The following is a 13,891-nucleotide window of genomic DNA, read 5'->3' as shown; positions in this document are numbered from 1 at the left end:
AAATAATGCCACATGTTAAAGTCAAATTTATAGATAAAATTTATGTACTTAATTAAAAAACACCAACAGAATATATTCTTCCATTTTTACCTATATTTCACATTTCTGAATATAGTTCATTAGCAAGGAGGGAAAAAAGCTTCCTCATTTCTGAAATATGCCATTTTCTTTATTGTAATGACTAAGCAGAAACTACCCCACCAAGAAAGTAAAGCAGATCAATTTAATACTCTGTTCCTATAAAATATGTTGGTATCTCATATGTTGATATGAAGGACAAAGCAATGTACAGGCCACACTCTTGAATTCAGAACTTCCCTTTTAATTCATTTTTATGTCAAACCATTTGGTTTCAAACATTGCATCATTCTTCAACTTGACAAAAGCTAATTCAAATTCTGACTTCTCAGATGCAGACCAGTATTCTCTTTCCTATCAATATCTCCATAGTCTAAAGGTTTCATGGATCATTCTATGAAAATACTCATGTATTTACACTTCATTATGCTCTTTGGTAACATGTACCCAGCACAATCTAGCCCAATGAGTAAGTTTCAGGTAACATTCCATAAATCATTACTTGCTATATTTGGGAGAATACTGGAATTACTAAGTTCATAAGTCTCTGAAGTCCTTCAGTCTTACACACGGCTTTATAGGAGAAACCAGCTCAAGATCACCTTAACTGACTGGCACTTCAAAAATACCTAATCCTTAAATCCTAAAAAATTCTTTTTCCCCAGCAATCAGATACTGATCAGAAAGTTCCTTTATAACTTTGTGTGCAATTGACTCTGGTTACTTAGAGTTTCTAAGACAACTATTAGAACTCACTACTTTGCAGGTTTTTCCACATCTCATCATGGACAAGGGTACTCTTGGTTTCCACACAGGAAGAGATTAGAAATGAAGTATCACTAGCACTAATGAAGAATGAAGGTGATACTACTAACAAGTTCACTACACCAATAGGAAAAATCCAAGAAAAGAGGGGAATGTGTTCTATATACTGAAATCTCTGGTGGCATACTCCATAGAGCCTGTAATATTAGCACAAAGGCTGCACTTCTCCAGGGGTTTCAATCCACCAGCTACAAAGGGGGGAACAGACAAACAATATCTTCCCAAGATATCTACAGCCTACCAAAACCCACTGGAGGGTCACTTAATGGCAATGAGGTTTTTTTTAAATATGTAAGGAGCTCTTTTCTAAGCCATATAAAACATACACACCTCTTCAGAATGAAAAGCAGCTCAGTGATTCCTATCAAGGTGGACCCTGCCGGCTTCCTTTCAACAAAATCCTAACTCCTAGTGGCATGATGCCCATTATCTATGGTTTAGTTAGAGAAAATACTGCCGTGAAATAGAGGCTGATTCCCTATATGAGTAAGATCATAATGATATTACTAAGAAGACCAGATATTTAAGTATACTTATATACTTAAATATGCATTTATGTCAAGGATATATGGAAACATATATAGATAAAGATATAGATAGATGATATACATAGATTTAGAGATAGAGATATATAGATATAGAAGATAGAGATAAAGAGAGAGAAATATAGATAGAGAGATGTTTATATGTTGTTGTTATGTGCCATCGAGTTGCTTGTGACTTATAGCAACCCTATGTACAAGAGTCCTAAACACTGTTCTATCCTGTGCCAACCTAGCCATCTCAAATGTACTCATTCCCACCACTCCACTCACAGAACTGATCTATCTCATCGAAGGTCTTCCTCTCCTGTGCCGCTCCTCCACTCTGCCAAACATGATGTCCCTCTCCAAGGACCAGTCCCTCCTTGCAACATGCCCAAAGTATGTCAGATGAAGCTTCAGAATCCTTTACCCCAAGGAACATTCCGACTTCACCCTCTCCAGGACAAACCTGTTTGTTTTCCAAGCAGTCCATGGTATATTCAACACTCTTCAGCACCACACCTCCAGGGCATCAATTCTCTTTTATCATCCCTATTCACTGCCCAACTCTCTGATGCATAGCACGTAACTGCAAAAACTATAGCTCGGATCAGGCGCACCTTAGTCTCCAGCCTTACATTGTTGCTCTTCAGTACTCTTGAGAGGTCCCTCACAGCCGCCTTTCCCAATGCAATTCGTCTCTTGATTTCCTGGCTGCTGTTACCAAGAGTGTTGACTGTGGAGCCAAGCAAGCTAAAACTGTTAACTATCTCAATCTCTTCACCATCCATATTGAGCTGCCAATTGGCCCAGTGGTGAGAATCTTTGTCTTCTTGATGTTGAGCTTCAATCCATATTGAAGACTGCAGTCCTTGACCTTCTGCAGCAAGCGCTTCAGGTCCTCCTCAGTATCAGCAAGCAGTGTTGTGTCATTTGCATAACGCAGGTTGCTGACAACTTTTCCATCAATCCTGAGGCCACATTCCTCTTCGTACAGCCCAGCATCTCGGATAATCTGTTCTGCATACAGATTGAAAAGGTATGGCGATAGAATATATCCCTGTTGAACCCCTTCTTGATTTTGAACCATGTAGTGTCTACTTGCTCTGTTCTGATGACTGCCTCCTGATCCAAGCATAGGTTTCACATGAGCACAATCAAATGTTCTGGGATTCCCATTCTTCTCAGAGTCAGCCACAGCTTGTTGGGATCCACACAGTCAAAAGCCTTTGCATAGTCAATGAAGCACAGCTAGACATTCCTCTAGTACTCTCTGCTTTCTGGCAAGATCCATCTAACATTAGTACCACCACCTCATCTAAATCCAGCCTGCACATCTGGCAGTTCTCTGTTGGCATATTGTTCCAAAGGTTTTTGGATAATTTTCAGCAGAATTTTGCTTGCATGTGATAGAGGATATAAATACACACTTAAATACATATTTATATCAAACAGCTCTGAGGGCCTAGTGAATAGGGTGTTGAACTGTCAATCCAAAGCTCATTGGTTTGACTCCATCAACTGCTCCATAGGAAATTGATGAATAATCGCCTTCTGTGTGATTTACAGCCTCTGAGAACCCACTGGAAGCTTAGCTAAGAGTTGATTCCAACCGGAAGGCAGTGAGTTTGATTATTAAGTATTTAGGCTTCAAGCTTCAGTTATTAAGGAACTCGATGTTACACATAAAGGAAATAAATCAGTCATAAGAGTCTTGCCTTCATTCCCTCTTTGCCTGCACTTGGTGAAAACAGTAATGAGCTGCCACGGGGAGGGGGGGGGGGGAACCAAGAGACAGAGACAAAAGAAATACAGACAGACAGACATAGTGACATTTAAACTTATAGATCTTGCCAAACCTAAAATTAAACCCAGAAATCATTCCTGTTATGTGAATTAATATATTCAGGTGTTTTGTTTTTTTCCCCCCCAAGACCATTAATACTGTTCTGCAATGTTGATCCTGACATATTAAATCGTTTTATAAATAAGCTATATCACATATGCCTCATAAATGACACACTTTATCCACTGGCCTATGTGCCTGTCACTTTACCATTACCATGCTGTTTTAGTTGCTCAAACTGTGTAGTATATTTTGGAGTCAGGGAGAATGATCCCAAAACGTCATACTTCATTTGTATCTTTCTATGTCTTTGAAGAATGAGCTTGGTACAACTATTATTGTCATTTAAGTCTCCTAATGACAGCAGTCAGGAAATAAGGAGATGCATTACACTGGGAAAATCTGCACTTAGAGACCTTTACAAATTACTGAGGAGTAGTGATGTCAGTTTGAGGACTAAGGGGCACCTGATTCAGGCCATAGTCTTTCCAATTACTAGCTATGCATCCGAGGCCTGGACAGTGAATAAGGTGACAAAGAATTGATGCTTTTGAGCTGTGGTGTTTGAGAAGAGCACTGAGCATCCATGGACAGCCAAGAGAACAAACATACGTCTTGGAGAGGGTGCAGACAGAGTGCTCTTTGGAGGCAAGAATGATGAAGCTTCACCTCACATACTTTGAATGTGTTGCCAGGAGGTGCTATTCCTTAGAGAAGGACATGATGTGGGGAAGGATGGCAGGTCAACAAGGGAGGGAATGACCCTCAACCAGGTGGATTGATACAGTGACTCTTACAACGGGCTCCTGTGTGTCAGGAAATGTGAGGATGGCACAAGAGAGAACAGGGCTCCTATCTTTTGTTCATAGAGTCGTGTTCAACTCAACAGAACCTAACAACAACAACACTGAGATAGTTCAGTTAGCTCAGTGGTAAAAAACTGCACTTCCAACACAAAGGTAAGTGGTTCAAATCCACCAACTGCCCGATGGGAGTTAGGTGAATAATGTCCTCCCAAGTGATTTACTGCCTCTGAAAAGTCACTGGAGTGTGCCAGCTATGGGTTGGTTCCAACTTAACACAAGAAGTAGTCCTTAACTTGAAGTCCATGAGCCAAAATATTTTGAACTTTTACAATGTAAATTAGTAATGAAGAAAAGTTTGTCATATAAATGAGCAGATACTCATTAAAAAAGTCAGTGGATAATATCACTGAATACCTCATAATTATTATTAATAGTAAAAATGCTCATACTAGGTCTCTGCACAAGAGTGTTGGACACAATTTTCCTATTTCTACTTAAGTATTAATTTTCCCCTTGATATCAAAGAAGATAAAATAAATGATCACATTGCTAACATGAGATCAAAGTTCTCCAGTTTTCCTCTTTAGCTGTTAAGAGGTTCAGATCTAAGTGTTTTGCTAAAATACAGTCTAATCTCTTTAACTTAAGAGTCTTTCATATAATGAATCTCCCCTAGACTCTTATTTTTATGTCTTTGTTTTGATCATTGTAAGATTTTATCATCTATTATTTTTTTTAAAGAAAGAAGTAAAATTAGGTACAATCTAAACATAAGAGCCAAAAAGAACTAAAACTATTATTAAGAAGGGGAAAACTAAAAAAAAAAAAAGAAAGAAAAAGAAAGAAGGGGGAAACTCTACATGGAAGGTAAGAAGGCTTTGCTGCTATCAGTTGTCACTGACCCGATTCCAAATAACCTCAACCCTATGTACAATGAATCAAAAACTTGTAAATCCATCTTATTCAGAGTCGTCTTCTGCTCAGATCCTCCACCCTTCCAAACATGATGCCATTTTCCAGGGACTAACCCTTCTGAATGGGGGTCTGGTGGTCTAGCAGTTGAAAGTGTGCTGTAATCCCCAAAGTCATGCAATTTGAGTCCACCAGCTGCTCTGAAGGAGGATAGACAATTCTATATGATTGACTGCCTCTAGAAACCCATTGGAGGGTCAGGTGTGGGCCATTTCTGACTCAACAGCACACAGCAACAACTACCCTTCTGAAGGGAGCTCAGGAAAGCTAGTCCACAGGGAGCTGCACAAATCTACCAGCAGCTACATAGGAGAAATGGGGGCAAGTTCCTCCCTGGTAACTAACAGCCTCAAGATCTTGCTGGCGAGTGAGTGATGTGTCAATATTAACTCAATGGCAGTAAGTCTGAGTGAGTTTTGAACCATTTTTAACAACACAGTTTGTGATGAAGTTCATCATCCTTGCCCGTAAGGAGTTGGCTACACTACTCCCAATATAGATCTGTTTGTTCTGTCGGCAGTCTAAGGGAGATTCAACACTCTTCACCAACACCACAATTCAAAGGCACCGATCCTTCGTTTTTTTCTGATTCACTGTTAAAAAATTCACAAGCACATGAAGCAACTAAACATCTAATGGCTTGGACAGGTCATGTCTTAGTCTTTAAACAGCCATCCTTGCTCTGTCGAGAAGTCCTTTCCAGTAGATTTTCCCAATTCTACCTGTTCTTTGATTTCTTGACTGCTGCTACCATGGGTTTTGATTGAGGATCCAAGCAAAAATGAAATCTTTGATAACTTCGAACTTTTCTCCATGATGTTGCCTATTAGTCCAGGGATGAGGATATTTGATTCATGAGGTTGAGGTGTAATCTAAAGAATGAAACTCTGATGCACCCTGTCCTGAATTTAAACCATGCAGTATTCCTTTGATCTGTTTAGACAACTTGTTCCTGGTCTATGCATAGGTTTTATAGGGGTACAAATTTAGTGTTCTGGATTTCCATTCTTTCATGGACTCTTCTGACTGTACTTGAATTTTTTGAGTGTTTCCTGTCAATATACTGTTCTAAACAATTCTTATAATTTTCAATAAGATTTTTCTTCCATGTGATAGTAATAATATCGCTTAATAATTTCCACATGTTATTGGGTTGCAGCATCTTTTTGGAATAGGCACAAATACAGATCTCCAATAGACAAATACAGCCAGTTGGCCAGGTCTTCTGAATTTCTTGACACAGACAAGCGTAAACACCAGGGCTGCATTTGTTTCCTAAAGACCTCGGTTGATGATATATTGTCGGTTCCTGGAGTCTTATTTTTGCTAATGCTTTTAGTATAATTTTGACTTCTTCCTCTGTAGCAATGGATTTTGGCCTTATGTTACTTCCGGAAATCATTCATTACTGACAAACTGTTTTGATACAAATTCTGTGAATTCTTTCCATTTTCTTTTAATGCTTGTTTAACTGTTTAATATTGTGCCCACAGAATCTTTCAGTTTTGCATACTATTAGCTAATAATATCTACCTTTTAAAAACTAGTGCTTTTAGTGACTTAAAAAATTATATAGCCACCTCAGATATATTCCATCAGAATCTGCAATTTCTACAAGATTCTGAGGTGGTTTTTACACACATATCTATAAAAAGCAAATACATATACATTATTAAAATGCCTATAAAAAACATTCTTTCCATAGTCACCCACATTATATATTTAACATACAAAATTATATAATGCCAACAAAGAGGAGGACTTGAAGCACTTGCTGCAGAAGATCAAAGGCTGCAGCCTTCAATATGGATTTCACCTCAATAACAGGAAATAAAAATCCTCACCGGAGGTCCAATAGACAGCAACATTATGTTGTTGTTGCTGTTAAGTGCCGTTGAGTTACAGGTTGCATAGCGACCCTATGAAGGAGAGTCCTCAATGGACAGATGGAGAAAAACTGAAGTTGTTAACAATTCCATCTTACTCGGATCCCTTGGCACTAGCAGTCAGGGAATCTAAAGATAAGTTGCACTGGGAAAATCTGTTGTCAAGAATTTCTCCAGAGTGCTAATGAGTAACGATGTCAGTCTAAAGACTAAGATGGGTCTCTTCCAAACAACTGTTCCCTATGCATATGAGAGCAAAACAATGAATAAGGATGACAGAAGAACAATTTATGCCTTTGAGTTGTGGTGCTGAAGAAGAGTCCTTAACATTACCATGGACTGACAAGATTTGTTTTGGAGAAGGTGAAACCAGGTTGTTCCCTGGAGGCAAGGATTTTGAAACTCTATCTCCCATGCTTTGGACATGATCTCAAGAGTTACCAGTCCTTGGAAAAGGCCACCTGGCTTGGAAGGGTGGAGGATCAGTGCAAGAGAAGACGACTCTGGATGAGATGGACCGACACAGTGACTGCAACAATGGGGTCAAGTGTGTTAGAGATGGTGAAGTTGGCTCAGGATAGGGCAAGGTTCAGTATCACTGTTCTTATGAGTCTCAAGAGAAACAATATAAAGCTAAAGAAAGACTAAACATTAAAATCTGAAATCAGTACAATAAATATACCAATTTCTCATCAGATCAAAAAGATCAATCTTAGTTATAATTCCTGCTGTTGTTATGTGCTATGAAGTCACCCATAGCAACCCTAAGTACAACAGCTCTGAACTCTGCTCTATCCTAAGCAAACCTTATTGTCTCTGACATACCCTATTCTCCCAGTCACTGAATCAGTTCATCTCTTCCAAGATCTTCCTCTTTTGCACAGTCCCTCCACCCTCCTAAGCATAATGTCCCTCTCTGAGAACTGGTCCCTCCTTCTAACATGTCCAAAGTATGTCAGACGGAGCTTCAGAATCCTTGCCTCTAAGGAGCAGCCTGGTTTTACCCTCTCTAGGATGAACCTGTTTGTTCTTCTGGCAGTCCCTGGTATATTCAATACTCTTCTCTAGCATCACAACTCAAAGGCATCAATTCTCTTTCTATCATCCTTAGTCACTGTCTAGCTTTCTGATGTACAGCAAGTAATTGCAAAGACTAAGGCGGGTATTAGGCACACCTTAGCCTCCAGACTGACATCCTTGGTCTTCAGTACTCTGGAGAGGTCCCTGACAGCAGATTTTCCCAGTGCAATTAATCTTTTGATTTCCTGGCTGCTGGTATCAAGATGCTGACTGTGGAGCCAAGCAAACTGACACTGTTAACAATCTCAATCTCTTCACTGTCTATTGTGATGCTGCCAATTGGTATAGTGGTAAGAATTTTTATTTTCTTGATGTTGAGGTTCAATCCATGTCAAAGGCTGCAGTTCTTGACCTGCTGCAGCAAATTTCTTAAATCCTCCTCAGTTTGATAAAATAAGGTCCTGTGATCTGCATAACGTAGGTTGTTGATAAGTCTTCCTCCAATCCTAATGCCACATTCCTTCTCTTAGAGCCCAGCCTCCCGGATGAAACAGAAAAAATTTTAAATAATGGAAAGTTAAATAAATAAATGGCTAGATGCATATATGGATGAATAGGGAAGAGTATAGGAGGAGTAAAAAAGGCCAAGAGTTGAGTTTCCTATGTGCCTCATAGTCCTTAACACGTTGCCACACACTTTTAAATTGAGACCATGCTTAGAAACAAATTTTTTGCTGTCATTTGTGGCAACGTGTCAATAAATTCTAGATCATGATGTGATCTTAATTCTTCCAAGTATTATAATTTTCACTCTGCTTGAGGAAGAATACTACTTCGGCTTTTAGTCAAAATGTTACGCCTTTGGTTCCTTATGTATAGTATGTCTCAAATGAGAGACTACACTGTGAATATATTGCTACATTTTTTAAAGACTTCACTCAAATATAACAAGTTATTATTATGTAAAGAAACTTTCTAAACTGCAATTTTCTGGTACTCAGAAAAAAAACAAATAATCTTACCTGATATTGATACCTTGTTTGTATATTTTACATGCATCAGAAGGCAGAATTCGGGAAAGTAAAGGCACTGTATTTTCAAAAAGAAAGGGTGAGGGGAAAAAATGACTTAGAGTTTTGAGACATTGCAAGCTTGTAAATAATAATAATAATAATGTAAGTATTTTGCTAATTAAAAAAATAATAATTTCCTTTATACAAGGACATTTTTCCATTTAAAAAATATACAAGGCAATTTGATCAACTTCAGCTGTAACTGAGATACAAAAAAATCTTCCAAATTCACTACTGTTGAGTCCAAAGTGGTTCATAGGCTTTGAGCTGACAGTACAATAACTGTATCTCCCTCTCTCCTGTTCTGACCATATAGTGAACTAATAGAGTCAATATTAAGACACTTTTGCGTATGTTTTTTAGTTATAATTATTAAGGAGAAAGCAATACTTTCTGATAATAAAACGTCCCTGAATGGTTAACCTGATGATCTTTCAAATATAATGTAATCCTTTAAACAATTTAATAAAATGGTAGGAAAGTAACAGCAACTAGAAAAGACGTAAATTTTTAAACCAGTCATGTGACTTCACTTATTTAAAGCTTTCCTTGCCTTAAGTTTAAAAATTTGTCCATTTAATTTACTTACAGAGTTCTGCATACTATTGTTATATCCATATCACAATAAATCATACAGATTATAGTCTATAGGGTTTTTTTCCATTATTGTTATCTGCTGCAGTTGGAGAGTAATAGTTCAGAATAAACTATCATGCACCAGAAAGGGGTGGGGGGGAGAATAAAAATGTATCACTCATAATTCTCAAAATTGACATATCTCCTGTACAGCTGTTGTTGTTGTTGCTGTTGCTGTTAACTGCTTTTGAGTTGAGCATGACTCATAGCAAACCTATGAACAAAAGTCCTACAGCTGACTGACATTTATCAAAGTTCACAGAATTTCCGGAGGCAAGTTGTTTAGGAAGTGGATGCCACTCTATATGAAAGTATGTTTGCTTCATTTTTTGGTTGTAACTAAAATACTTTACAAAACTAAGTGCTAAAATATCTTACAAAACTAAGTGCTTTTAAAATCAGTGGTTATAAACTTAAGGAGGAAATGATTTTAATAATTTTAAGTTAATATTTTCAAATCATTTAAAAATAATACTGAGGTCTTATACCAATACAAGATCCTTCAAAACAACTCAAAACCATTGTTAATGAGTCAATCCTGCTTCGCTGTTACCCACCATTTGCTGCATAACAGAACATCTACATAGGGTTTTCTTGACTTTCCTCCTTATGAAGCTTTTCTTCTATGGTGCCAGTGAGTGGGACTAACAGCAATAATTAGTTAACATTTTGAACTCTAAAAAACTCAAACTCATTGTTGTCAAGTCATTATGGACTCAGAGCAACCCTCCATTAAAGGCTGCAAGGCACAATAAAGGGAGACTGCCCATCTTTCTATTCTGGTGGAATCCAACCACCAGAGATGAATGGCCTTTGGGTCAGCAGTACAACTTGCTAACATCAAACCTGCACCATCAAAGTTGCCTAGTTTACATTTTTACAAGTTATTTAATCCAAAATTGTTTCTATCTTTTAAAATTGTTTTCTATAGTTATCTCCTACTTTAAGAAAAATGCATTGCTTAGGGACAATATAAATTAGGAGGTGGCCTAGTTTAAAAACAAAGAATCATTTATTGATTGAAATTTTTCATTAAAAGAACCTAAAATTGAGATGAACAATAATCATCATCTATATAAATGATCAAAAGTCTCCCTATGGAGAACAGTGTCAAATAGTAATTCCTAATTAACACTAAATTAATGACAAAATCAATGTTATCTTAGATCCTTTAAAACGAACCAAACCCTGTTGTCAATAAATTAATTCTGGCTCATTGTTAACATAGCCATGTGGTACATAATAGAACTTCTCAAAACAGTTTTCTTGGTTTTAATCTCTACGAAGGTTTTCTTCTAAGAGGCCACTAGGTAGTGTGGCATAAACCAAAAATTACTAAAGAGTTCTATAATTTGTTTGGTGAAGCTCCCCAATTAAAACAAGCTTGGAAGCAGGAGTGGCATCCACTTCCATAATAGCTTGTCTCTGGAAACCCTATGAACCTGGAGAAAGGACAAAAGTTATACAAGTGTCCAGGTCTTTCGTTCAAAGAGTCGCTATGAGTCGCCTGTGACTCCATGGCACTTAACAACAACATAATTTATTAGATCTTTTGAAGTGGTTATAATAATCTATGAAATTAAATTTAGAAGTATGTGTCAACACCTAGTTAATATAAATCAGAGAAGGAAGAAGAGGGAAATGCAGAAAATAGAAGAAATTGTGAAATGAGAAGTAAAGGCTAAGAAAAAGAAAAGAAAAATCTTCTCCAACAAAAAATTATTTCTGCTAGGTTGTAATGAATTCTAAGAATATATGAATTTGTATTTTTCCTATTCTTTAATCACTATTTCCTTACCCATTTAATTGATCAATCTTTATCTCCACACAATCATATGTGAATATCCTAATTTCATTAAAGGTCAATGAAATGTCAGGATATAATCTGTTCCACATTATAGTGTTATTTATTAATCCAGTGTGAGCCAAAAACTGATGCATCTATTAATTATCTAATACCACTTAATATTTTTATTTACATGGTAGAAATCAAAAGTGACTAATAGCAATAGTATAATATAAAAAATTTATAATTATGCATGCTCATTTATTATATAACTTCCAAATCTATATGGATCACATTTTTAAATACTTAAAATAAAATTTGGATAGCTGTATATATTTTGTTACGAAATCTAGTTATTTTCTTTTAGCAATACAGCCAAATTATAACTGATTTAAAAATATTATTTAGGAATATATGATGACTATATTATATGTCAGAATAAATATCAATTATATCATCTTCCTCTTATACTCCCATTGTAGATATGTAAAATTCAATATTGATTCGTGATTAGTGTAAGAGGATGATTATAAATTATGAACAAAGGCAGAAGTTACACAGGTTACTAAAGGTCTCTAGAATTACACTTTCTATTCAGATATGATGGTTTTTGTTTTTTTGTTTGTTTGTTTTTCAGATATGATGGTTTTTGTGTACATGATTTTAAGTCTCAAACTAGGAGAGAAATTTATTTTGCTAATGTAAGTTAATAACTGTACAGAAAGTATAAAATATTAGAGGCCCTTAAAAATAACTGGCATCATTTGCAAACAAATAGTATGCTAAGAAATAGCTACAAAGTATATAAAAAAAATATTGGCATAAATTATTAGAAGATTATAAAACAAATATAAGCAATTATTATTAATTTTCACATTCAGGTATCTGGACACTGATCTCCAAACTCAATATTCTCAAGTACTCTTCCTTTAAAAAATGCCTTATATTAACTATTATCCTTTTCAAACCTACTTTTTATGGTAATAAAAAAGCAGTTCCAAACCTTAAAAATAAAAATTTTAAGATTTACTAATCAAGTTGAGACAATTAAGTATTATTATTTATAACTCTTGAATTCAAGATAATTTTAAAAATTTCATTTTCTTAGGCCCAGGGTCAACTACGTAATAATATTTCTCCATAATTTAAAGTAAAATATAGCATACTCTTACCCCAGCTTTGAAAATCCCAGTGAAGTTCTAGATAAAAATCACCTAGCTGAGAAAGAAAATGTAAATAATTACTAAATATAATTTACTTACCAGATTTTACATAGGATACATTTTTCATTTAAAATTAATAAATAATATTAGAAAACACCACAAATTTTATAAAATGCATCTTAAAATATTTCTTTTAAAAAAGTTTCTAGATAGAATAGTAAATGATAAAGAACTAGTCTGAATGTTACAAAAAGAAAAAAACAATACTATGATTGTTATTTAAAAATTATCATAGCATGCTTTGAGAATCAGAATATATAAAAAATGCTTAAATTTACATTTATAATTACTCTTTTTATACAAGATTAACAAAGAAAGTCTACCTCTTTCAGGGCTTTTAATAATCGAGGTCGTTTTTCTTCAACACTTTCCCTGGACTGCTGCTTAAGTTTCCTTAAAAGTGCTGTAACTAAAGTTAGAATAGACAAAAGATAAATTATTTTCACCAAATTAAAAATTTAGCTAAGAAATACCATAGGCTTATCAGATATATTAAAGTAATATAGTGAATAAACTAGTGATTTAGTAAACCTGATTATGAACACCAAGGATATTTATTTATAACATATTAAAACTCATTTCTCCAGTTTTTAATTATCAGTAAGGATTATGTAAATGTACCAAGGTATACAAATGTCAATTCAGTGGAATAGCATTAACTTCAAGAAGAATATAGGATGAGAGAGTGATCTCAAATATCCCTGTGGATATCACTTTTTTTAAAATGTGTACTTACTCTAACTGCTATGAGGATGGCTGTACCTTCACATACCACTACCTCTGTTTAAAACAAAACAAAACAACAACAACAAAAAAAAAAACACAAAAAGTGATACTTTTAAAATACTCCTAAAAGTTAAGAAAACTCAAGATGAACCATTATATTTCTCAAAAGTTTAGAGATTCACCTTAAAGCACATTGCCTGAGTTTCAATCTCAGGTCGCTACTTACTAGATGTACACGGGACCTCAACTTTTAAAACTCGAGATTCTTTTTTTCATTTGTCCACAGTCAACACTCTTGGCACCAGCAGTCAGGAAATCAAAAAGCGTATCGCGATGAGAAAGTCTGCTGTTAGGGACCTCTCTAAAGTACTCAGGAGCAACGGTGTCTCTCTGAAGACTAAGGTGCGCCTGATACAGGCCATGGTATTTGCAATCGCTTGTTATGCATCAGAGAGTTGGACAATGACTAGGGAGGACAGAAGGAGAGTTG

At 35.8% G+C, this 13,891-nt stretch overlaps 1 protein-coding gene across 1 annotated transcript in view; it reads right to left on the bottom strand.

Annotated features, from left to right (window-relative positions):
* Positions 1–8,975: 8,975 nt before the first annotated feature.
* LOC102845097 (ankyrin repeat domain-containing protein 13C-like) overlaps positions 8,976–13,891 on the bottom strand; it is a 99,811-nt gene continuing 94,895 nt past the window's right edge. Inside the window, exons 4-6 of the mRNA XM_006896780.1 lie at positions 12,999–13,084; positions 12,625–12,670; positions 8,976–9,046 (exon numbers count right to left, since the gene is read on the bottom strand). Of these exons, the coding sequence (XP_006896842.1) occupies positions 8,976–9,046; positions 12,625–12,670; positions 12,999–13,084 (203 nt within the window). The remainder of the gene's footprint in view (positions 9,047–12,624; positions 12,671–12,998; positions 13,085–13,891) is intronic.

The sequence above is a fragment of the Elephantulus edwardii genome, unplaced genomic scaffold (assembly GCF_000299155.1).
Source record: "Elephantulus edwardii isolate Elephantulus edwardi_28Jun2011 unplaced genomic scaffold, EleEdw1.0 scaffold00190, whole genome shotgun sequence".
Taxonomy (NCBI): Eukaryota; Metazoa; Chordata; class Mammalia; order Macroscelidea; family Macroscelididae; genus Elephantulus; species Elephantulus edwardii.
The sequence above is the reverse complement of the archived record's forward strand: the minus strand, read 5'-3'. Positions and strand labels throughout refer to the sequence as shown.